This window comes from Galendromus occidentalis, unplaced genomic scaffold, assembly GCF_000255335.2.
Source record: "Galendromus occidentalis unplaced genomic scaffold, Mocc_1.1 scf7180000077427, whole genome shotgun sequence".
Lineage (NCBI taxonomy): Eukaryota > Metazoa > Arthropoda > Arachnida > Mesostigmata > Phytoseiidae > Galendromus > Galendromus occidentalis.
In genome coordinates, this window is record NW_003805415.1 from 946,761 (window position 1) to 968,902 (window position 22,142).

The following is a 22,142-nucleotide window of genomic DNA, read 5'->3' on the forward strand; positions in this document are numbered from 1 at the left end:
TCCAAGTATCTGAATCGCGCTGACTCCTAAACTCTCCAGAGGCTCTCTCCCAACAGACTTATATCCAGGTGAGAGTTCCATCAATATTCCGGCGAATCTCACTCCGGTACTCGACGCGATTACACGCCGGAAGATCCCAATCGAGCTCCACGCGGAGCCTCCTCGGAAGATGAATTTGGAGATCTCCGAGCGTGAATCTGGTGATGAGCGTTACTCTGACACGGAGAACACCTCGGCTGCATTTTCGATCGGACTGACTGATTCTGTCATTCTCGATTCGACGCTTTCTTACCTCTGATCGAGGTTTCAAAGTTAGGGGTGCAGGATACTCGGCAAACCTTCGCCGCGGATGAGATCGAGCGCCTCGGTTTTTCACTTGTTCGAAAGCATTGTACGCCGGAATGTTCAATTGATGTCTTCTCAACATAGACTTCTCCCGTGATATTTTCAGTGGCAGCTTACTAATAGCTGCGAGCTTCTTCTCATTCAGCTAACCATGAGGAAGGATAATTTCGTTAGTCAGAATTCCTCTGCTGACCCTGCCGTCTTCTTCCCTGACCCGCTGACTCCAGCGGCGGGTTGGCTTTGTGTTGAAGCGTGCAGTGAAACTTTCAGGATCAGGCCTTATTTAGAAGTTCCTTGACTCTGCGAAGCGACCTGTTCTTGATGAATGATTAGCATATGCATCCGAAGAGAAACGGCTCGGTTTTATATTAATACAGGGTATGAGATACATGTTTGTTCACTTTTGTGATCGTCGGTCGCCGATCATGAAAGACGATGCCTTGAGCCCCACTCCCGTCACCTCCAGGCCGTCCTTAAGTACCCAGTCATAAAATTGGAGAATGCTCTGAAAGGTGCGCTCAAGATCCGAACTCCGCAGTGTTGGGGGTGATTTCGTCGAACTGGTATCCTCCACGGCCATCCATCTTCAGGCAATAGTCATGGTACTTCCAAAGAGACTTACGGTGCGAAACCGTGAACAGCGTGATTCCAACTGCTCTGCAGTAGCTGTACATCGCACCTTCGACATCGACCGAAACGGCGCTGGTACATTCGTCCAAGATGGCGAATTGGGGTTTCTTATAGAAGAGTCTAGCCATCGCGATCCGCTGCTTTTCGCCGCCAGACAAAATATCCAGCCAATCCTGTACCGAATCCCAGCCTCCCTCGCGTTCCAGCAAGTATCTCAATTGCACCTCATCCAAGAGTTTCCCTAACATGTCGTCGGTAAAACCTTTCTTTTCCATATCCTCTTTGCTGTCGGGATAAATCACTTGGTCTCGCAACGTTCCCAGGGTCATGTATGGTTTTTGGGGCACATAGAATAACTTATCCTTGGATGGTTTCACAACGGCACCACCGAATATCGGCCACAATTCCCCTAAAATCCGGAATAAGGAGCTCTTGCCGCATCCGTTCGGACCGCAGACCAAGACATTCCTTCCCGCCTTGACTTCGAACGACAAGTTCTCGATAAGTAGATCCCCGTTCGGGGTCACGAGCGGAACCATCGTAAATCTGATTATGTTGTCTTGGGTGATGATCCGCCCCTTGCCGGGAATGAGCTCGAGTCTCTTCGCAGACTGCTCTCGCTCGTCCCTGACCATTCCGCGGACGTATTGTCCTCTGGTGACATCCTTGAGAACTTTGTTCAGTTCGGATACGCGAGCCGTGTACCCAGCGAGTCGTGTCATTTCGCGTCCAGCCAAAACTACCCGTCCGATGGCTTCAGCGAGCTTGACAAGCATGCGACCGCTCTTATAATATTCCTCCAATCGCATATTGTGGTTCAGTTTGATGTGCTTGTTCCCTAGGAACGGTCGAGATATCAGGAGATAGCCCACGACCGTGGCCAGGTATTTTGCGACGATGTCGTCAACCATTCCGAGTGTGAAACGGTACTCGAGGAACGTACGGAGATGATTCGTCAGCCGATGGAACGTGGAATCGATGGTTTTCTTCTCTTTTTTGTTCCCGCTATAGAAAGCGATTTCCTCGGAATTCGTGATAAGCCTCGAATGGACGTAATGCAGTTCTCCTTCGAGTTTCTGCTCGTCCATTGTGAGCTTGCCCACGGGACGTCGCATATTCGTCAGCAGGAACCCAGCGAACAACAGGTAGAGCAGCATGAATCCTGGAGCTTCGGCCCCGATGGAGACCGATAGCCAGCGCACATAGAGAGCGATGTCTAGCACCGGTTTGCTGAGGTTCGAGTAGAGGTCTGTCAAAGACGAGCAGAACTTCTCGACGTCCTTTGTGAGCAAGTGATCCGGATTCGAAATGCGGTTATCGAGATTGCACATTTTGTAGTAAGTCGTTCCACCGAGATATTGTTTATAGAGATGATGCGAAAGACGAGTTCGGAAACGAAGGTTGATTTCGTTGAGTCCGTATTTCATGAGGTTGTTTATGAGGGATAGCGTCGGCATCGCGAGGATAAACTCGAATAACTTTTGTCTAAACAAAGTGAAGTTCCTGGAGATGATTGCTCTCTCGATCACAGTTCCGTTGTTTATCATCCAAATGTCACACGATGTCCGTCCAACCAACGTCAGGGCGACCATCGCCATGTACCCGAACTCGGCGGACAGTATTCCAGGACACACAATTCGGAATAGCTCACCGAGCTGCTTGAGGAAACGTCCATCTACGTAGGCTTTCTGCTTTTTGGTTTCCTTCTTGTCAAACACCACCTCGACGACGTCGCGGTCTTGGGATGCTTTTTGCTTCCGCAAAAACCTCGAGTAGGAGTAAATGTAGATGCCTGTCGCAATCGCTGCCACTGCGGCTGGTTTCTCCAAACCCGAAAGATTCTGCAACAGCTGCTTGCTCAGTGTAGGTGCCATGTTGTTAGACTCACGAAAAAGTGAAGTATGAGCACCAAAGAGTGTTGTGAAGGAGGAAAACTTCAGCGAAGACAAACTACACCAGTTCTCGCTAGACACAACAGCTTCATCCAAAGTCGTCTTCTCTCCCGGCTGAAGCAGGCGCAAGAAACCGCCGACGACGACGTCGTCGTCTCCTTCTCTTTCGGCGGAGCGACGCGCTCCTTCCGACCGGCGAGACGCTATCGGTGTAAATGCGTGGAAAGGGAGTTCCGAATCACACCACAATGCCGGTGGCGCCCGTATCAACCTGGACGTCAGGAGGAGAGCAGAAATGCTCAATGGCGTTATGGAGTAAATCCCTGTTCCATCTCTAATGCATGAGAGATGGAACCGCGATCTCTCGGCTGAGAGATCGTTCAATGTCGTGTGTGTTGATTCGGTGATTCACGAAGCTGTCCGCTGGCGTATGCTGGTACTTCTTCGAGGACGGTGTTTTGGCGCTCCGAGAGACTTCGAGGCTTGGCTACATTCGCTCCAAACCGGAACAATATCGGATTTCATGGGAACGTAGACTCGAAGTGCTGTTCACCGAACTTCGACCCGGCGTCAGCTGATGCTATAGACCTCCGAGTGGGCGAAAAGCAGACGATACGTACGCGCCGGAGGCAGCCGGTGGGCGCAAGAGGAGGAGAAGAGTGGAGGCATCCCATCCACATCTAATCGCGGGGGTTGGTCAGTCGACCGGCTCCCTTCGACTGCCGATCCGCGCGTTCCCCTAATTCATCATGGAATCTGAGCTGGTGCATTCGGTTCGTTTTCCAGAACGTCCGTCCGCCTCTTCGTTTCCACGTTCTCCAGACCTCCGCGACACCTCGGAGTTCCAGGGCTCGAGATACCGCTCCCTCTTGCCCACTACCGTGCTCTACCGCAGATCCGGAAAATGCATCCGGAATTTCAGGATCGAGAGCCCTATGCATGTTGAAACTGCGAATCATTTCAGCTCACGCTGTTCCCTCAAAAGAGCCCCAGGCGGACATTCGGCCGAAAGCGCCAACCTGATTTCGTGCAATGCGCGATTGCTTTCCTTCGGCCACGCATACTGGACTCGTTCTCTGCTGTCTCAAGTATCTGTCCTTAGTATCATGGATCCCCCTCACGTACATAGGTTCCCGCTTCCAAGGCGTTGCACTTCCGGGGAGAAATCAGAGCTCTCAGAGAACAGCCGAAATTTCGTCGGCTCAGGGGCCTGCGAATTTTCCCCAGCTCGATTGAAACGAGCCCACCTTGACTTTGATCCTGAGGAGCTCGCTGAGGAGTCGTGGATGCAAGGCACTAGTGCTCGAAAATTGGATTCCGGTGAGGTCGGTGCATACCGCCCGAGGTGGTCACGATCTTCAGTACAAATCATCATCAGCATCATCATTATTTTTCTCCCGGCGTTGGCCTTCTCCTCCTCCTGGGGCGATCGTCCCCGTACCTCGAAATGTACCCAATGGAACAACATTGACTGCTCCTATCAATGCATGTGTCCCCTTCCTTAGCGAGTCAGTCTTGAATCGGGACCCGGAACTTTTCCCCGTGACTACAGTTCCAACAGCTGAGTCCGGTTCTTCTTGTTGATGTTTTCGAAGTAGTAGTGCGACACACCAGCGACGGCGGCGACTGCAGAAACCTGGTGTCAACAAATCCTGGTGAACTGCCCACCGCTTGCCATTTCTGCAAATTCACCGATCCTCTAAAAAGTGGTCATCCTGGAAAAGAATTCGCTGGAGACAGGAAGATATCCGAAACGTCAGCTTGGGAAAATACACCATTGGAGGAATGTGAAGTTCGAAAAACGGCAAACTGGATTGCCGGAGCCGAAACAACCCCCGGAATTCTTCGTCTCTGGGGGGAATGGCCTACATTAATCACCCACGATTCGGTCAGATATGGTTCGTCCGGGATATTTGCGGCATCATGTGTGCCGTGATGACTTGGTTGCTGATAATGTTCGCTCAAGCTGTCGTTCTGATAATCATCCTGGCACCAGTTTTCGACACGTTTTTCGGCGCTGTCAACTTGATCGTGTTCGAAACTCTCTGCTTCTTGGCGTGTACGTCGCACATCCGCACGATGGTCACCGATCCCGGGGTGGTGCCACAAGGAACCGCGACCAAGGAGGCCGTGGACAGTTTAGGGCTCCGTGAGAATCAAGTCGTCTACAAGTGTCCGAAATGTTGCTGCATCAAACCGGAGCGAGCTCATCATTGTTCGGTTTGCAATCGCTGCATCCGTAAAATGGACCATCATTGCCCCTGGGTCAACAATTGCATCGGGGAGAATAACCAAAAATTTTTTGTATTGTTCACAATGTACATTGCTCTAGTGTCGAGCCATTCCTTGTTTCTCGCTGTGAAACATCTAGTGGGTTGCATCAACGAAGAATTTCGTCTCTGTTCTCAACAAGCCGCACCAGCTTCGATCATGGTTCTGTTGATTCTTCTGATATTCGAGGCTTTGCTCTTCTCGATCTTCACAATGGTCATGTTCTTCACTCAAATTCAAGCGATTATAAAAGACGAGACGGGTATAGAGCAGTTGAAGAAGGAAGCCGTCCGCTGGCGACGACAATCGGCTCGGGCAAGCTTGAGAGCTGTTTTCGGTCGTTTTTCATTAACATGGTTCTCGCCTTTCACAACTGTAAAACTGCATGAAGTGGCCCCTTCACGTTGCACGTATGCCGTCTGAGTTGGGATCTCGACTCCATATATTGATGCAATTATCGGACGGGTCGTTTATCTCTATGATAATTCAAACGGGTGCGCTCTCCTTCCATGTTCGTATGCATCTCGCTGCGACTTATAACTTGTAAATTAATCGGATCAGAAGCAAGTTGGAATAATTCTCAGGAAAAAATTGTCCTCCATAAAAAGCGTACGGTGTGCTGTCTGCTGTGTGCTCCACGAGGGATATGACGATCCACGGAAACTTTTCGATAATATATTCTGAGGTGACTTGCCAGGACAGATAACCCTGTGATGATGAATTTCAGATAAATGTTGTCCATCTATTCGTCCAGCTCATTGCTCGGCTAGACGAGTTCAGAAATCATTTGCAATATACCGAGCCGAGAGGCTCTGATGCGATAGGCGAGGGATGTATTTTCTGAGAGAAACTGAATCGATGTCGAGTTCTTCGTCTTTTTCCATAATGTTGATGGAATAAACCGATGTGACTTGTGACGCGGGAGGAGTATATTCTCTCCGACTACCACTGGATCCGTCATTGCGGATTCCAGTCATGACTGCTCCGGGATGGCCCGAGGTATCATGTCCGTTCTCAGTGCGTCGTGCCATGACCCTCTCTCCCTGTTTACGGAGCATTGCCCTGAATGACGATTTTACTTACAAGTATCCCGCCCCGGAGGGTCGGCTTCCCGGTGAGATGGAATAGCCCTGTTCCCTACGGTCCGACCGTTTCTATACGATCGATCTCTTTGCGGTTCGATGGATGATGGTTTCTTGATTCTTGATAGGATCACCACAGAAAGCATTGAGTCGCCGATGAGTTCCAGTTTGAAGTCTCAAAAAGTAGAACGCTCCTTTCGTCGGACGAGCGTATCAGATCATGAGGGATGAGTTCTCACTCGCTCGGTAGGATTTGTCATTCGAAGAGGATGAGCGCAGCAGAGGAGCGCTGTATGCCGTCAGTTTTGGAGTCATAATCCTGATATTCCGAAATACCCAAAACTCCCATCACCAGGCTCCATGCTGGGGTCCTGTAGCCACGCTTACACGGCGTCGAGTTCCGGTTTGGGAGATCATTCCCTCGGAAGAAACAAAACCGACGAGCTGATGGTGAAGATGACGGCGGCGTCACTCAATCCTCGATGTTCAACACACTGGCGATGCTCAAGAGACCGATCTCCGAGGCAATGAGTCCGTAACTGGGGATAATCTGAGGAGCCATGGGACGAGTTCCAAACTAGAATACAACTCGCACAGCCGTGTTCCTGTTTTCGCTCCTACCGGAGAGAAAATTCATCAGCCGGGTAAGTCGAATTCTTCCCTTACGTCAATATTACAGGAATGCCTCACGTCAATCATTGGCGATGTAGAGTTGGCTCGAATGGAGCCCCCGGTATACTTCCCGCTCAGCAGAGCATTCTCCAGGGCGTATGTTCATAGAGGCCGGAACAAATCCCTAGACCGAGTTCCCCTGGAGGAAAGAGAATATCGCCCAGATGACCAATAAGAGCCTTGAACTGGCGATTGAGGTCTCCTTCTAGCCGTCGGGAGCTGTTGATTATTTCGTGTGAGAATGAGATCGATCATTATCGGCAGAGGATCGGGACCGACCCGGAACATGCAGAGGGACCCTGCACGTGCTCTGTCTGAGGAGAAGAGCTACCATCGGAGTCTTGCTCCTGCTGAGGTCGAAGAAGATTCTGCGATGAAATCGTATGAGCGGCATCACTAACCGCAATCACGGATGACGTCCGTATTTCCTCTTATAGGAGGGCATGCTCGATGATTGTTCATAGCCCCGAATGAGTGCCCGTCAAATGGAAGAGCCCTCTCCCGAACTCCACGGAAATCGAATATTCGAGAATCACTCGCCCACGAATCGGAGATTCATGCCATACTCTACATACTCTACATTGTGCTTCTCCGCTTAGGAAGTTTTGCCGGTCAAGTTTCCTACATCGTGCGAGTGAGAGCAATCATCTGCAGACGACCGATAGAACGTGCAAGTTAGTTGTGAAATTGTCGAATCGAAGACCTGTAGCAGCGAAAAGCAAATCAGATCAATGATGATGCTGAGCACCGGGATGCTGTGACTCGCCGTCCAGGGAATGTTTGGCTCCAAGGATGTATCTGATAGCAAACTGACTTTTCTCAAGACGTCGGTGACCGTTCCGCTCTGATATTTCGGAGTCGTCTTGAAACTTCCGAAAGTCGCATTAGGCTGCGCAACGGTTTCCACGCTGGAGAGGAGGTAAACCACGTCTTTTCCTCCAAACACTACGCGCGTGTTCTCCGTGATCGTTCCCGGGAAAACTTCCCTCCAGCTCTGAGTTCGAGAATGGCATCTCTCGACTCTCGACACATTCAAACTCTCAGGAACGATCGGACCTCTATGCTCACGATGTATTCTGTGTAGCAATGCGGTCCGCCAAAAGGAAAAAATCATCCCCTTCTAGGCTAGCAGCTCGGCTGGACGTCCATTTCGCTCCCGAACGCGGAGGGTTCTTCGTAGGTTCAAGTCAGTGAAAGAGGCGATCCTCTCATTCAGGAGCCACCATACCAGGGGCTACGGCCGAACCAAACTAACTCTCAGACATGCGGGTGAGATTTCCATTCTCTCATGATCTGAAGGACCTTGATGCTGAATTCTCCGGGGCATGGTATTCCGTCGTGACTGACGGGAACTCGAGCTCGCAAAACGTAGACCCATCTCGATTCGATGTCTAGCGCGCAAAATTGATGGAGGATAGCCTGCTACGCGCACGATTCTGCATTCGCAGTAAAGCGTCGAGTGGCTCCGAAGAAGTCGAACTTCCGAATCATAAGCATCGGAGTCCTTGGAGAAGATCTAGAAGTTCCTGGGAGGAAGCCCTCGAGGACGACCGAGAGGAGATATCGATGGGAATTTCCCTTTTGCGTTCTACGGGGGCAAGAATCCGGTCCATAAGTCCCTAGCGAATTCGCACCCTCATAGAGCGGTGTTCGCCGGAAAGATCCTCTCTCGCCACGAAAATGAGCCCTTGACAGCAATCTTGATCAAAGTCTGTACTTCAGGATCTGCAGAAGTTACCCAACTTCAAGATGGACCCAATGCACCATGTGTCGGCGTGGTATCTGTGGGCAGTCTGTGAGTGGAGACTGCGAGCTGGAGCAGCCGCAGATGTTAGAAAATCGCTGCCTTGAAACATGACGCCCCACGGGGAGCTTCAGATTGAGAGAGAGATTCGAGAGAGATAATCGCGGCGATAAGAAAATTCATCTCCGTGTATGATCGAGCCCACACCGCCACTCATGTGGGAGGTCAAGCATCTTCGCGAGAATCGATAGGACTACCGATGAAGGTGTTGTTAGCCATAAGTTCTCTGGGGATGCCTTCCGAAGGAGCGTCTCCCGTGGAGGGACTCGTCCGTGGCTCTGAGGTCTACGTCTCGAGAGGCCATGTCCATCCGAGGCAGCCTCTGATCCCCAAACACTCCTTGCTCGAATGATCTCCCTCTCCGGTGGACTCCAATGCGAAATCCTCTGATGAGCGCCATGTACGCGGATCTTCTCTTAGGCATATGGTGAAGCCGGATAATCGGATAGAGGCTCGAAAAGTTTCCAGCCAGGCCAGTATACGCTCCTAGGCGTCTGGAGTCTCAATCGTGATATGCTAGCATCAATCATCTTGTTAGATCACCGGAGGAATGAGCTACCAACCCTCGTAGGGGCTCATTTCTTGACTCGCGGAGAAAATTCGATGATATAAGGGGATCTTGACCGTATAGACTCCCCGAACTCCGCTCAGGTCCACGAATGTCTGATTGAAGCCTCAGTCCAAATCCTCAACCTTCGACGGCGCGCTTCTCGCTGGTTGCGTGATTAGGCCGACGACCGCTGCAGTGGCTGAAGCGCTGAACAAGAGAGTGCCTCCGAGAAGTGACATGAGTGGATGAGACATGTGGAGAGGTTGGGACGAATTACTTCATTGCTCCCTGCTTTGCCAAGGTCCATGCATCCAGTATATGGCAGAATTGAGATCTTCTGGCGTATCTTCGCCGAGGCATACTCCAGAATGACAAGTACTTCCGATAGCATTGCACCCCGTGCTCGTCGACAAAGAGGACGCCTGTCTTGCAATGTTGACATCACGATCCACGGGCCTCGCATCAAACTTGCCGGACGCCACAATCAGCTCAAGATCCCATCGCGATTGATCGGGGCGGGAGACACTCGCCGCGCGATCGTGCTCCAGAAGAGGCGCTCAGTGAAATATACTACGGGATTGTAATCTCTATTCTCGTATAGATCGAGAGCACCACCTTTGTGAGCTTCCGGAGGCATTCAGTATGAATCATCGCAAGAGCTCCTCTAGACGAGGAGAAATTGTCCGTCCCCACCATTGATGTACATAGAATAATCTTCTCGCAGTACTCTCCCCCATCCACGCAAGCGGTGGTGTGTAGCTTATGAATTTCTGCTCCACAGTCGGGCCGATAGCTGCAGATGCTTACCGATCGCCGATCCCTGGGAGACCCTTCTCAGGAAATTACGGCCGATTCCGGAGTTTTCCAGGAAGCCTCCCGTGGAGATTCGCGATACGACTCATCCGATCGTGATGTTTGGAGCGAACACTCCATCCAATATTTTTAAGTGAAATTGAGAGGATCGTAAGATTATATGACGACTCTCGCATAAAGCAAGGAATCATCCGCAGAACGGAGGCGACCCCTGAACGAGGGAGGAAGCTAAGGTCCGTGAACGCGATACGTGTCACCTCTGAGATACGTGCATTTTGAAGATCGAAATAAAGCAATGGAATCGGATCAAACGACCAGTGGGATAGCGTTGTGAGCTCCAAGGAACCCATGGTTGCTCCCCGCAAAGTCTCGCGCGAAGAATCAGGGCATCGGTGGAGCTCCTCCGGCTGTCGGAGAGGGAGCACCACCGGCTCCGGCAGCGAACTTGAAGATCGCTTTCAATCCTTCATGAAGATCTCTTCGTTTCTGCACAATATCGACCTGAAAGGCATACTGATTGAAGGATCGGATTCTGCGTTGCGCTTCCCTGCTGATACACCGAATTCAATTTGCGCCCAGCGATGCGATACCCCGATGGAGAAAACTCTTTATCTCTCTGTACAAAGACAATGCAACATTTATTGATTCAGTCCCGACTCCTCGACATCTCAAAATTTTGCTCGCTCTCCCAAGAAAAATATGGATTTGAGTTCCTATTCTCTCGGAAAAAGTCAACGCTCAGAATAAGACTCCAATATATCTCGAACATCTTCTTTACAACTTGGCTCATTCTCGATCTCATTTACGCTCGCAGCTTCCGGTAGTGGGGACCTCGTCATGGTGAGACACCGAGATGATCCCCTACACACGAAGCTCGCCTCGGAATCACTGCTCGAGAGAGCGGTGTTTCTTTTCGGAACCCTGACAAGCGCAGCTCAATCCACAAGCGACCACGCAAAACAATCCTGCGCCCACCCGCTGAATAAGTGACGGCATGATCCAGGAGTGATCAATTATTAAAGAATCTGGAAAACTTTTTTCAGCTCGACCATCAGCGCCCAGTCTTGTTTCGTCAAGTCAGTTCTAAAGTAATCCTTGCAAGCGTCTATGGACTCCCGAGTGATTTTCGAGCATAACATGTCTGTGTATTCGAAGTGTCTCCCGTACAGCTTCGGTGCTTCGGCTGTCGTATTGTCTATACGTATACAGACCTCTTCACCTGAAAGGTAAACAGAGCGATATTTGACCGAGTTCTCGCCTGAGAGATGAGAGAATAAATCAACTGCCCATAAATGCGTCCTGCGTCTCGAGGCGAACACTCACCTTTCCTGGCCGTCTCTTGCGGTTTATGATTGACTTGTATGCTGGCGACAGAGCCTATGCAGATGTTTCCCTTGCTAGGTACACAAATCGGTGTCCCTAATTTGACAATGCCGGCTTCAACCATAACCCCTACTATGATGGGATCTCTCGTCTTGAAAATGTGCTGGGGTAGAATCCGCAATTTGCATGGGAAAATTGCAATGTTCTTGAACTCTTCTCGTTTCTTCTGACGGAGCTCCTCTCTGGAATTGAAAAATGTATCAAGGCTGGGGTCATTGACGGTACTCGGGATACTCGAAAACCCAACGGCGAGCAGCGAATATATCCCATGTGATTTTGAACTGAAACATTGCCAGCAGTGTTCATTCACCTGTGAGCCATGAATTTGTCGAAGAGGTGATATATTATGTCAGCTGAGAAGATTTTCACTCCGGTGTGGTCGGCCAACTCTTGCGCGTCTCGCTCGACCTTGACATCGAAGGCTAGGATCACCGCGTACTGACTGTCGTGTTCCAGCATAACAGATGCCTTGATCACATCTTTTTTGACTACGGGACCGATCCGGATGCCGAAATACGGAATCTTCGAATCCTTTAAGAAAACTAGCAACGCTTCGAGAGATCCTAGAGTCGAGGCTTGGACGTAAACTCCCTTATCGTGGAGTTTGAAGCTGCCCATGACTTCTTTCAACGAACGAGCAATTTCCTCCTTGAGGAACTCGATCTCGTCGTTGTTATGCGCCACCAGAACATTGAGACCTGCGATGGCTTTGTCCAGATCCTTGGCCGCGATCTTGACTCCTTGGGCTCCTTTGATAGCTTTGAACTCCTGATAGGCGTTTTTCACACGCAGTTCCCTCAGTGGTTGAGGCATCAGAAGCGATCGGATCTGAGTCACGAAAGGTCCGTCGTGACCAGCTAGGACCATGGTGTCACCCTCTTTCAGCTCTCCGTTGACCACGATAACGTCGATGGTGGTCCCGAGACCGGGGATGGCTTTCACCTCTAAAACGGTGGCCTGGAGCTCATCTGAGTAAGCGATACGACTAGCCAACATCTCTGCGGGGAAAACAATTTTTTTTAGCCCGGAGATTTCAGATGGCGAATCTGAAATTCTGGAGGGATACGCGGTGGTATTCCGATTCTCGCTCAAAATACGAAGCTGAGAGAAGCCTGCGCGGACTTACTTTGAGTCAGCTCGATGACGAGTGAGATGAGGTTTCCCATCCCATCTCCGGTGAAGGCTGATGTTGGAACGAGAGAAATGAACGTCTTCGGATCGGGATTCTTGTCGAACAAGGCAGCGTTCAGACCTTGCTCGGCGAACTGAGTAATGACTAAATCGGTATGTTTGTCGAACTCCTGCTTCGTGTTTGATGCCTGATTGGCCAAGACGTCGACGATGTCCTTATGTTTGTTGCACTTCCAGTCGTACAGCCGATCGATTTTGTTCAACGCGACAACAAACGGAGTTCGTTTGGCTTTCAGGAGATTTATGCTTTCGATGGTCTGAGGTTCGAGGCCGTGCATGATGTCTACGACGAGAATAGCCATATCACAGAGAGACGATCCTCTGGAACGAAGATTGGAAAACGACTCGTGCCCCGGAGTGTCGATGATCAGAGCCCCGGGAATCCGGAGCGGTTTGCTGGCAAAATCTTTGACCGCTTTGCACTGTTCCTTAATCGCGTCGAGCGGGACCATGGTGGCACCGATTTGCTGAGTGATGCCTCCAGCCTCGTTGTCCTGCACGTGCGTCCTCCGGATCTGGAATGAGAAAATCAGGAATCTTCAATAATTACCCTTCAAGATTCAGCGCGACATCATTCCACGATCGAGGAGCGAAAACCTCCATCGGAACCTACATAATCAAGGATCTTGGTCTTTCCGGTATCGACGTGACCGAGGACGCAGATTACAGGGCTCCGGAGGTTCGACGTCGAGCGATTCTTCTCATTAATTTCTCTGCGTTTCCGGATTCTCTCCAAAACTTTGTGCCGCAGCCGCTCATGCTTATCGGCCTCCTCGTCTTGGCTGTCCTCCTCATCGGAAGACTCTTCCTCCTCGGAGGAATCCTCTTCTGATGACTCATCCTCCTCTTCGGTCAACTCCTCTTCTTCCTCGGAAGATTCCTCTTTCTTCTGGGTGGGCTTGACCTCATCGACCACCGTTTTCACCCTTTCCGCCTTCTCAGTCTGAGGTTTCGAGCTCGGTGCTTCGGCCTCCGACTCACTGGTCGCGTCCCATGCTTCCCGGACGTCCTCTTCAGAATCGTCGGCTTCCTTTCCATCGGCGACAGACGGCAAACTCTCGGTGGTTGACGGAGTAATCGGTTCATCCTTCAAGTCGGTTTCTATTTCTGCAGTCTTCTCTCCAGCTGCGTCTTTCGGTGGACTTTCTTCCTGAGTTTTCTTCTTGCGTCTCGTCAGTGGAGCTCGCTTCGGTTTGTCCCCAGACGCTCTTTCGCCACCAGCGGCCGGAATGTTCACGCCCTGCTCTCTCAGCGCCTGAAGCGTCGCTTGAGCTCTGGCTTGAGCTTGTTTTTGAGCTTTGGTCAAAAGTTTTCCTTCCGCCTTCGCCTTCTCCCTCTTCTCCCTCTCCCGTTGTTTTTTCAACTCCGCGCGTTCTTTCTCCTCGAGTAGCTTCTGCACTCTCAATCTTTCGGCCTCTTCGGCTCGTCGTTCGTCTTCCAGAGCTTTCTCTTCAAGTCGCTTGGCTTCCTCTAATCTCTTGCGGAGAGCTTCTTGCATTTGGAGTATCTGTGGTCAGAAAAATCATTTTTATCATTTTCGCCTGCCCGAGAAATTCTTGAGGCCCGGCGAAAGAGGCTTCATCTCATCTGGCCGACAACGGAGGGAGCGATGTATTACGCAAAAGAGACGGAGAATGGATTACTCACAGCCTTATTGGGTTTCTTCCCAGGCTTGGTTTTATCGAGCTTCGACTCCGCAGATTCCGCATCTTCGCCATCAGCGGCGGGGTGGACTCCTTCTCGTCCTTCTTCTTCTTCTTTTTCTTCTTCTTCTTGTCTTCTGTACCACCTCCTGCTCCTTCTTCGCCTTCTGGTTTGGTATCTTGGTCCCCAGCAGCGCTGTCAGGGACGCCTTCAGGTGCTACGACGTCATTCGTTTTGTCGACATCGGCATCTGCGACCGTAGCCCCCGCTTGAGCTGCTCCGTCTTCTTGATTTTTGGCGTCTTTCTTCTTCTTTTTCTTTTCTTTCTTGCCCGTGTCCTTGATTTCAATATTCATGTCAGCGAGCAGTTTATCGAGATCCTCTTCTTCAGTAGGTTCCTTTTCAACCTTCTTGCCTTTCTTGGCTTTCTTCTCTTTCGGTTTCTTCTCTTTCTTTTGCTTCTGGAATGAAAGAATATTGGACCTTAGGTATTGCTCCACCCCTACTCATGGATCGACGGGAGTGGTCGAGACGAGTATCGGTACTCTTCGGATGAAATGTAATCGGTGTGCAAATACCTTATCGTCCTCTGAGTCCGGGTAGTCTTCTGGCTTCACTACATTGACATCATCGTCGCTGTCTGCCAGAGCGGAAAATCCTGTCCGTGGTTTTGATTTCGGTTGCGCTCCTAAGTCCTCATCGTCCGAGAGGTCTTGATCCTCCATTAAAGCCGAGAAGGCACTTTTCGGTTTTGAAACCGCAACTCCTATAAAACAGAAGGCGATCTCGGGTAAGTCGAGGGGGGAATTCGCACGATGATCAGTTTGCATGATATTCCCGGTCGAGACCCACCATCGTCGCTATCCTCGACGGCCAGAGCCGAGAACCCGGCCTTCTTCTTCTTATCCTTCTTGGCTTTCGGTTTCATCGCGACGATCATATCGTCCTCGGAATCAACATCCTTCTCCTCACTGGGCTTGACTTTGAATTTCGAAGCATCGATGTCACTGTCATTGTCCGAGTCGGCTTTTTTCTTTGATTTCTTCTTATCTTTCTTCTTCGCTGCTGGAACGAAATGATTTCAGAGGAAGGCTCCCTTGGGAGTGAGAAGGTACTTGAGATGACGAGCAATGATCTGAGGCGTAAGAGGACGGCCCAAACCTTTCGGAGCCTGAGCAGCGTTGTTGGTCTTCAAGTCTTCGTCGGATCCATTAGCGGCCGTCGCCATCGACTGTTTCGGCTCATCGTCACTGCGGGAGGAATTGGAATGGGCCTTGAGTTTCTAAAATCGTGCTCTGCTCGGGAGAATCATGAGGAACTCGCAACCCGGACCGGTGTGATCCTCATGGAGTTCAGCGAAGAGAGGGAAGATGCAGCTCGGAAATGTGGGTGTACGTGGATCTTTCAGTCCTCGATTCCCATGAGAGCGAAGTGACTTCACGTCAAATTGTTGTGTTCGAGCAAGAACACACAGAGTATCACGCCATATGGTCGACGGAACCTTCTGAGTATACAGTGCACCATCGAGCTCGGCACCGTGAGACATCTCAGAGCAGATTCAAAATCGCGAGCTTGTCTCGGAGCCATCAGATGTTCAACGGAGAGCAGCCTCTCATCTCGAACCGGTTTCTTCTCTCTTTTATCTCCTGACGGCCTTTCACGAATTTTAGAGCGAGAAAGTGTTCCGGCGACCCCTTTCAGTCATCGAAAATCAATGAGGATTCCGGGGAGAATGAGAAGGACTCGAAAATCATTGCAAAAGATCCTCCGTATGTGTTCAAGAAACGTGCATAGTCGTCTAGTCTCTCACCTAGAATCAGCCTGCTGACGGCCCTTCTTCTTGCCTCTGGCCATATTATGTGAGCACCGGAGCCTGATCTACACACAACGATAGGAGTTCGTCTTATGGTCGTCAGTTTTAATGTAGCCTAGAGACTTTCGTTTCGATATTTCCGAATTGGCTCCCCACATGGGACGTGCGTACAAGAAGAACGCGGGGTAAAATAATTGCAGAACAGTGGAATCTGTCGATGGGAGAGTGCAGACGACGGTGCCGATGATCTTTGCTGATGGTTTGACCGGAATAAGGCACCGAATACCGACTCCCACCATTCGTCAATTCTAATGTTCAGTCGAACGCGTCGGATCGTACGGAGCCAAACCTGAATCTCGCCGGAGCATGGAATCACGGAGACTTCGCTCGGAATCACGGAGAAGTCGCTCGAGATATCTCGGAGGAGTCGCTACGGAGAAGCCGCGCGGGTTCACGATTGAATCGCCCGGGATCATCAAGTCGCGGGCAAAACAGATGTTTCCTGCAGAAGATTGCTGGGTTCGAATCCGGAGAAGGAAAATAATTTCCGCTTCCATGGCAGCGATTAAATTCTTTTCCGCTCATTCACTGTCAATAGGAGGGGGAGATGACTTTGGCTGAATCGCATGGTCCGACTTCCGGCCTCTCAGGCTCAGGACTCAGACCCGATATCGGACGCAGAACGGTTACGACATCGCAGCAATCCGAATCGTCTGGCATGCGCCCGAACGATGCCACGATTCCGAGTTTCTCTCCCCCAGAAATCGAGGTATGGTCTCAGCAGCTCGCTCGGGTACTGCGAGAAGACAAGCCGCGGGATGGATTTGTCGATTTTTACGATACTCCGATGATCATTGTCATCATCATCGATCCGCGGCGGTTAGTTTTGAATAAGAGTGATAATGAGCAGAAAGTAAAAGCTTTCCACTCTTATTTCGTCGTCGCCCGTCAATGTGGTCACAAGGAAGTTGCCCCCGGTGATCCCAGATCGGCTTGAGAGCCACTGAGGATGATCTGGCGGATGTCATCGATCCGACTTCTCGAGGATACCCCGCGGAGTGACCGCTCGGGAACGGGGGCGGGACTCGACGGAAAACAAATTCTGATGGAATCAGCGCCTCCGACCCCAACGGAATGAAGAGTGGAGCAAACATCATGGGGGACGGCACCGAGGGAGCAAAATACGTGTGATCGCTCTTCCTGACGCAGTCGCCGGTGATGAATGATTAGACCAAAAGATCGTCTGAGGTTATTTCGTTTGGAAAACCCTGGGGACCTGAAACAGACACCCGGATGATTCACGCGAGCATTCGATCTTGATGCTGAAAATCAGATTTCCGAACGAGTCGGCAAGGGTTCTTTCGAGTGCACCTTTCAGGGCCTTCTCCTAGGGATCGGCGATGGTCCCGCAGAACTAAGAGCTTACTTCTAGTGAAAGACAAGACTCCGCCAGACAGTGCGTTCGTTGTCTTTTTGTTATTGATCAAAAGCTACCCCTGTCTTTTATACTCCCTGGCATACCCCTTACTCCCCCGACTTTCTGAGTCACCCTCTCCGAGGAGTGTAAGGAACTATGTTCCGCAACGTGGCAACCTTCTCTTTGCCCTCAGCGTCGTAGAAAAATCGCTTCGGAACCCCCTTGAAACTTTCAACCTTTTTCAAGACGAATGGGCCTTTGTATTCCGTGTTGTGAGGGGTCAAGCCAAATCTGACCAAAACTTGATCTCCCTCTCTGAGCTCCGGGAACCTCTGACTATGTCTCTTGTCGAAATACTCCTTTTGCTTCGCTTTCTTGAGCTCCTCTATCACCTCATTCCGACACTCGACCAATCTTACTCTGTTCTCGACACCGAGAAGTTTGTCAGCCTGCAAATAAGGTACCTCGCCCTTCAAAGCGAAATGCGGACTACAACCAATACTGCTACAAAACGATCGATTGTGATGTTTGACTGCAGCCTCGAGGCTACCTTTCCAGCCCCCTGGGAAATTGGCATACATGCTCATGAACATCTTCAAATCTCGAATTAAACGTTCTGCCAAACCATTTGATTGAGGGTGGTAAGGACTACCCGGCAAGACCTCAATGTTTCTCTGTCTTGCCCACTCACGCAACTCTCTGCTTTCGAAGACCTTCGCTCTATCCGATACTACTCTCCGTACGTCTTTAAATCCTTTCTGCGATAGAAAACGAATAACCTCCTTGGCATTCCCCTTGCAAGCCTTCGCGAAAGCGAACCGAGTGTTGCGGTCGATGCCCACAAGAAAAGACTTCGTCGAGGCGACCCCCTCTTTCTTCTTTTCGACCTCGGCAAAATCCAGATGGACTGTATGCATCGGAGTTGTCTTCGGCACTACTAGCATCTCGTCCGGCTTCGGGCGGAATTTCGCCTTATTAACTTGACAAGTATCACAAGATTTCACATACTCCTTGACCTCCCGTTTCATCGACGGCCACGTGAATCGCTTAGCGATCTTCAAATAGGTTCTCCAAACCCCGTCATGTCCTCCGGAGTGTGGTGAATCGTGATACAATTCTAGAATCTTCGATTTCTCGGCATCATTTACAGGGATCCGGTTTTCCTGACTTAACAGCATCACTAACTCCATGTCTGATTGATCCTGTTGAAGTCTTGAAAGTCCGTCCGCGTGTTTAATTTTCTGACCCGGGCGTGAATGACTACATAATCCAATTCGTTCAGAGCTCTTAACCATCTCGCGATTCCTACCTTTCGGTTCCTTGGTTGACAATATTCTTTCAAAGCGCTATGATCCGTTTTCAAGGTGAACTTTTGCTCATCGAGAAATGAACGGAAGTACTCTACGGCTTTCAATACCGCGAGAGCCTCTTTTTCTGAAGTATTGTAATTCTTCTCGGCCGACGTCAGAGTGTAGGAATAGTATCCCACTACATGCTCTTTTCCATCGTCGAGTATTTGTGAAAGAACCGCACCTGTGCCAACATCCGAAGCATCAGTCGTTAAAATGAACTGTTTCCGGAAATCTGGTAACGCGAGTATAGGGTTGCTTGTAATAATAATCTTGAGTTGCTCGAATATGTCTTGATGGGTTGGTTCCCACTTATAAGGTACGCCCTGAGCTGTGAGCTCAGTCAAAGGCTTCACTATCCTCGCGTAGTCTTTAATGAAGGAGCGGAAGTGACCGCATAGTCCCAGAAATGTCCGAAGTTGGTGGATGTCTTTCGGACAGCTTATTTTCCGTACTCTCTCTATGGACTCCTCTTTCGTGTTCTTGGTATATCCATCGAGTTTTCGTCCAAGAAATATGACTTCCGAGCGGAAAAACTCCGACTTCTTTACATTAATCTTCAACGACGCTTCTTCTAAGGAGCGTAAGACTTTCTTCAAGTGTAGTTGATGTTCCGAATTATCTTTCGAAAAAACGATGATGTCGTCCACGTACACCCTAGCATATTCACGATGGGGCCTCATCACCGAATCCATCATTTTTTGGAAATACTTTGGGGCATTCTTCCAACCAAATGGGTTGACGTTGTATTCGAAGGTGCCAAAGGGTGTCACAAATGCCGAGAAGTGTTTCGTTTCCTCTGTGAGGGGTTGCTGCCAGTACCCTTTCAAAAGATCGATCGTTGAGAAGACTCTGCAGCCTCCTGTCTGGGCAATTATCTCGTCGATTCTAGGGAGTGGCCAACTCAAGAGATCCGTTTTCTGATTCACTAACCGATAGTCAGTTACGAAACGCCACGACCCGTCTGTTTTTGGAACCATTGTACAGGGACTTCCGAAGTTAGACGTTGATTCCCGCACTATGTTGTGCTTTATCATTTCTCGTAGTTCCTTCTCCATTGATTCTTGTTTTGCTCGCGACAAGACGTACGGTTTCCTACAAACAGGTGATGTATCGTTCAATATAAATGGGACTGAGAATTTTCTCACTGGTTCTGGGTAGGGTGTTGGAGAGATCACAGCTGGAAAGTGGGTCTTGATATCCTCAACACTTTCGATCTCGAAGGCATCGAAATTCTGCTTCACATGGATGTTGGCTTTCATGGCGATTTTCTTGTCATGGGAGTCACCGAAAGAGATCGTATCATCATGATGGAGATTCAACTTGAAATCTCTCATGGCTTTTCTGGAGATGAGCATGTCATACTTCGTACCGTCGACGACAAGAAAGCGAATAGTTCTCGCCTCTGTGTCTATGCGAACCAAGATTTCACACCATTCGTCATATGTGTGTGGATTCCCCGATAATCTTCTACCACAATACTGTTTCCTTTTCGGACCTTCTTTCCATCAACAATTTTTCGATTGATGACGGACACTGATGCTCCTGAATCCAATATTGCATGCACTGAATGTTTTTTGTCGGTTGTGACTGTCAACGTTGGCAGTGAAGTGCTGCTGAGAAGAATCGTCTCGTTTGGCGACCTCGGGGTCGAGATGGGACCCCCTTTTATTAGTTTAAAGGCTCGCGGCCTTGTGATTCGTTATCGCTCTCCTCCGTGATTACATTGTTCACCCGAGCCTTCTTCTCTTCGGTTTTATCTATGGCCTTTTTGGGTTTTACGGATATGACGTCAACGTTCACCATCAGATCTTTGAAGCATTTGGGACGCAACATCTTGTATTGCTGCCTTATGTAGAATGGCAAGCCCAAGAGAGTTGCTTGTGTTATAGAGCGGTCTGTCATTGTAGGATCCGCTCGAAGTAGAAGTCTTTGTTTCTCGAACAAATATTCGGACAGGTTGCTTTGGTCTTCTTTGAAATAGTACTTCGTTGCTGTTTCGGCATCTCGAAGATGGTCGGGAAGGAATGCTAGTTGAAAGCTCTCCCGCCATTTTGACCAAGCGCTCTCGATGCCTAATGCGGCTATTGCAGAGTCGTACCATGAGAGGGCTACTCCCGAAACATATTCGCGGAGGAGCATTATCTTTTCGAAATCATCTCGAGTTTTCACGAAATGATCGAATTGAGTGATCCAGGCTTCTGGAGCGATCTTAGACGAAGATCCTTTGAAAATTGATGGTTTTGGACGAACTTGGTTTGAGGAGCCATTCAACTCTTTTGCTAGAGCTCTGACTAATTTTGTGAGCGTGTCCTCTTCTGACTCTCTTGAGTCTTCATTTGAGGTGTTGCCTCCTGTGTCACCTCCACCTCCTTGTCCTTCTTGTAGTAACTTTTGGAATTCGACACCTTCGATGTTGATTCGGAACTCTTTGATACTCAAGAGATCTTGCAGATCCTTCTTAGGGAATTTCTTCTTGACAAGGTTTTTGAAATGAATTCCAGGAGGTGGGATTTCGTACCATTCGTCTCCATCTTCTTTGACATCCTTGACTAGGAAGTCTGTTGGGTTTTCCTCGTTGTTGGGAAGGATTCGGACAGTAATCCAGACCATGTTCTTTCTATGTCGACTGCGCCAGTGAAAGACAAGACTCCGCCAGACAGTGCGTTCGTTGTCTTTTTGTTATTGATCAAAAGCTACCCCTGTCTTTTATACTCCCTGGCATACCCCTTACTCTTCTAGAGTTCGATCTCGATCATGGAGGCAACTCGACAGAGGCCTTCGAATCAAAATCGTTCTTAAGGGTCGAGTCCCCGATTTGAGGCTGCAATCGTTTTTCGGGACGCTCAGTAGATGAGGCTTACGACTCTGTATTCCGGACGATTTCCGAATCCTGGCCTCACCTTCGACAGGAGCCTCGTCCCCGTCATGGGATGTCACGCCTGTTTATCGCGTTGAAGATTTCCAACCTTCATTTTTCGGAAAAAAAAATCCGCGAGAGTGAAAGCGGATCTCCTGATCGATGGGTGATTCTGAAGACCTCAACGATAATATCACTCCAGCGAGAACCGAAAAGATTGAGATCGAATAAGAGGCTTGAACCTCCACCCAGCGTTGGGGTTCCAAGTTCGCCATGCAATCTTCATCGGAAGCTACCTTGGGTCCTCTGAAACGACTCCTCAATCTGGAGCGGAACACCCGGAGCCCTGGTAACACAGACGCGCCGTCGAGCATGCTCGCATCTACACGATGTTTTGATTGAGAAAATCCGGAGGACCACATTTCT

General features: G+C 49.8%; 3 protein-coding genes across 3 annotated transcripts; 1 reads left to right on the top strand and 2 right to left on the bottom strand.

Annotated features, from left to right (window-relative positions):
- Positions 1-692: 692 nt before the first annotated feature.
- On the bottom strand, positions 693-3,023 carry Abcd3 (ATP binding cassette subfamily D member Pmp70). The gene has a single exon (XM_003742556.2). It carries the CDS (start codon positions 2,847-2,849, stop codon positions 864-866), a length of 1,986 nt encoding a protein of 661 aa, XP_003742604.1. The 5' UTR covers positions 2,850-3,023; the 3' UTR covers positions 693-863.
- Positions 3,024-4,716: 1,693 nt separating this feature from the next.
- LOC100908269 (palmitoyltransferase ZDHHC3) lies at positions 4,717-5,561 on the top strand. Its single transcript, XM_003742604.2, has one exon. The coding sequence runs from the start codon at positions 4,728-4,730 to the stop codon at positions 5,559-5,561; it is 834 nt and encodes a 277-aa protein (XP_003742652.1). The 5' UTR covers positions 4,717-4,727.
- Positions 5,562-10,681: 5,120 nt separating this feature from the next.
- Positions 10,682-16,335, bottom strand: LOC108863649 (eukaryotic translation initiation factor 5B). The gene is given in 11 exon segments (XM_018639241.2): positions 10,682-11,278; positions 11,383-11,624; positions 11,753-12,440; positions 12,569-13,148; positions 13,247-14,140; positions 14,281-14,354; positions 14,357-14,738; positions 14,856-15,040; positions 15,130-15,339; positions 15,439-15,527; positions 16,088-16,335. Coding segments are annotated over 11 exon segments (3,591 nt in total). The 5' UTR covers positions 16,132-16,335; the 3' UTR covers positions 10,682-11,075.
- Between the last annotated feature and the right edge of the window lie 5,807 nt (positions 16,336-22,142).